Source organism: Gobio gobio, assembly GCF_949357685.1.
Source record: "Gobio gobio genome assembly, chromosome: 22".
Classification (NCBI taxonomy): Eukaryota; Metazoa; Chordata; class Actinopteri; order Cypriniformes; family Gobionidae; genus Gobio; species Gobio gobio.
In genome coordinates this window covers 32,600,389-32,603,684 of record NC_137118.1, presented here as the reverse complement: position 1 = coordinate 32,603,684, position 3,296 = coordinate 32,600,389, and the positions used below count along the sequence as shown (strand labels likewise).

At 32.9% G+C, this 3,296-nt stretch overlaps 1 protein-coding gene across 1 annotated transcript; it reads left to right on the top strand.

Annotated features, from left to right (window-relative positions):
- Positions 1–955: 955 nt before the first annotated feature.
- Positions 956–1,957, top strand: LOC307118396 (olfactory receptor 51E2-like; the record flags this gene model as incomplete). The annotated part of the gene is made up of 1 exon (XM_079804005.1): positions 956–1,957. The coding sequence occupies one exon, from the start codon at positions 956–958 to the stop codon at positions 1,955–1,957; it is 1,002 nt and encodes a 333-aa protein (XP_079660131.1).
- Positions 1,958–3,296: the final 1,339 nt, after the last annotated feature.

Sequence of the window (3,296 nt, the reverse complement as noted above, 5' to 3'; positions counted from 1 at the left end):
TTTCTGTTTGTGTTCACGGGTGCTTTATAGTTTCCGGTCTATGACGTCACCCGCCTATGACGTTCCGTCTGTCCATTGGACTGATTCCACAAGTGCTTCAAGACGCAATCACGCAGAGGCGTTCTCACGGCTTTTCGACGCAGCGCGAGTTCCCTTGAAAGGGAACTATATATTTCCTAAGGCAATTTGCCTGTATTGGCAGTAAATTGTCTTTTCCTTCTATGACTTAATTGGTTACATGCTTGCGAAATAAAATGCATATGTGCTTAAATGCCTTAAACTGCTTGAACCCCGATAAATGCTGCTTTAATTATAAAGTAATAATTATTATTATAATCATTTTTTTTTATTGAGCACTGCGTTTTTAGAATAGCCTACAGTAAAAGAACGCAATGGTAAAAAAAAAATTGCTTACAATAAAAACAAAGGGAAAATAGTACAGTGGAATGAAAAAAGTATACTATCTTATGAATGAATATTCTCTATATTTACTACCCTTTACCAAAAAGTATTGTACCGTTCCACAACACCAAATGAATGAAGTACAACATTAACATTAAACATTTCCTTAACTACAACAACAGCAACATTTTGAACATGTGGAATAAACTCCTGCCTTCATCCTTAAGTCTCTGGGGAGAAGGGTTGATCCAACAAATAAAGTCCCAAGCTCAAGAGAATGAAGTAATATAAATTTGTCTGATGGCTGGTAGAATGAGTTGAATGAGCCAGATTGAAAAAGGTAGAGAATAAACATTGTGTTTCTTCTCTTTATTTCTAATTATTTTAACAATAAAATATTTTATTAATGCAATATGTTTACATATATCAAATAATCTACAAATATTGTAGGCTTATACATTAATGCACTGTTACTGAACTGTATTCTCTTTTATTGTGTGCATTTATATAACAGTTCTCATCACAGGTCACAAAAAGCCAGACAACAGCTGTCATGAGCTCCATTCAGTCAGACTCTTCTGCAAATGTGACCTTTGTTCATCCTGCAACATTTTTCATCAATGGCTTTTTTAATATCCCACATGCAAAATACTACTATGTGTTCTTGTCTTTGGTGTATGTTGTGACTGTTTTAGGAAATTCATTCATCATGTGTATCATTTATTTGGCACGCAGACTTCACACGGCCAAATACGTTGCTGTTTTCCATCTGGCCCTTTCTGATCTGTGTGGAAGCTCGGCTTTGATTCCAAAAGTTATTGACACATTTTTATTCGACCACCAGGACATTTCATATGAAGCGTGCATGACATATATGTTTTTTGTTTATCATTTTATGAACATGCAGTCTTTGACACTACTTGTCTTGGCTTATGACAGACTGGTTGCTATTTGTTTTCCTCTACGGTATCATGCAGTTGTTACTAAAACAGACATGTTTCTGATCATATGTGTTATGTGGGTTTTTTCTGTGACATTTTTTTCTGTACTTGTAGGTTCTGTGAATAGACTTTCTTTTTGTGGATCTAATGTGCTTGATAGTTATTTTTGTGATTTTGGCCCTATCTATAGAATAGCCTGTAATGATAATTCTGTAAATGTTTTGTTAGGTAAAATTTGCTATAGTCTCTTGATTTTTACACCACTGATTTTGATCTTCATCTCATATTTCTGCATTGCTCTAGTTTTGTTTAAGTTTCCCCATGGTGTTCACCGGATAAAATCCATAAAAACCTGCACGTCACATCTCATGTTGGTGGCAATTTTTTACATCCCAATTTTAAGCAATAATATTGCATCTATAATAACACCTTTGCATCCAAATGCCAGAATAATGAACAATTCACTCACTCAGACAATACCACCTATGCTGAATCCCATCATATACACTCTAAAGACAGAGGAGGTCATGCAATCCATAAAAGAACTGTACAAACGAAGTAAGGTGAACACAATTCAGGAAAGAAATATGAAAAGCAGTTGGAGGATAAATTAAAAATAATAATTACAGGTTTAATCACACTGCTTGTGAGATTAAACTGTGATCATTCAAACAATAATTGACAGATTTTGTTTGTAGTTGTAATAGAAATTTTGTAGAGGTGTTTTGTGATTTCCTTCTTTTGTTAAAAACAAACAAACCAAAACAGAACCTTTGCATTTAATGATGTTAGGTTAACAGTAAGTCAAAAGAAAATAACCCATTATATTTGATTTAAATGTAAAATGTTTTATAAATGTTTTTCTGAATAATTATTGCTGTATTCATGCACAGCTATTGGACAATGGAAACTTTTTTGTTCCTATATGGATAATATGTGTAATATGCCTATAGTTATATGCAGTTACTAATTCTCACCATTTTGCTCTATTCATTTCAATCATTTAACATAATTCTGAAATTAGACTTCCATCCCATGAAACAGAATGACAAACCAGACCAGATATTACAAAATTTACATGCCAAAAATGCAAAATATAGAATATTTAATGCAGATATACTAATTCGGTTGAGTTTTTAGTTCTGATGAAAACATGTCTATTAAATATTGTCAATGTTGTGCTTGGTTACCTCAGCTTTGTTTTAACCCTTAATCGTCCCTCAAGTAGGGTTTACGTTTGAGTCCCTTGGGGTCAGATAGACCCCAAACTTTTACAGAGCGATTGCATAAGGAAATATACATTTTTTATATGGAAAACTATATCTATATATATATATATATATATATATATATATATATATATATATATATATATATATATATATATATATATATATATATATTTACTTCTCAACTATACATTTATGCTGTGTTTTTATGGGTATTTGGTAGTTTTTACCTATTTACTGCACAAATACTTAACTATGTCATAAATTGGCTCATTAAAAATATTTTTTTATGAAAAAATCCCTTGAATGATTATCTTAATTAAATATCATTAGTTTTTGTACATTGCTCTATGTGTTAGGGATAGAATACTGCCATCTGTAGGTTTGTGGAAAAACTATATTAGGAATAGGAATTATAGTTAAAGAGAGAGAGTGCAATGACCACATTATCCACTAGAGGTACATAGGGACCTCAAGTGGATAATGTCATATCCACCTTTCATCCAGTATGGAATTCAGGGTCTCCTCAAGACTGTACCTTTTTGCCATGGTGCTGCCACAGAATGATGTGTGCAGGACTCAGACAGCCACTTTTATACCCTAACTGTGGGGTGTTTTCAAAATACTGCTGCAGCTCTTTCATCTAACAGTAAACTTTCTCAGAGTGCAAAAGTTTAGCTGCCTTTCATCTTTCTTTTATTTGCCCTTTTCCCTCTCTTTCTCA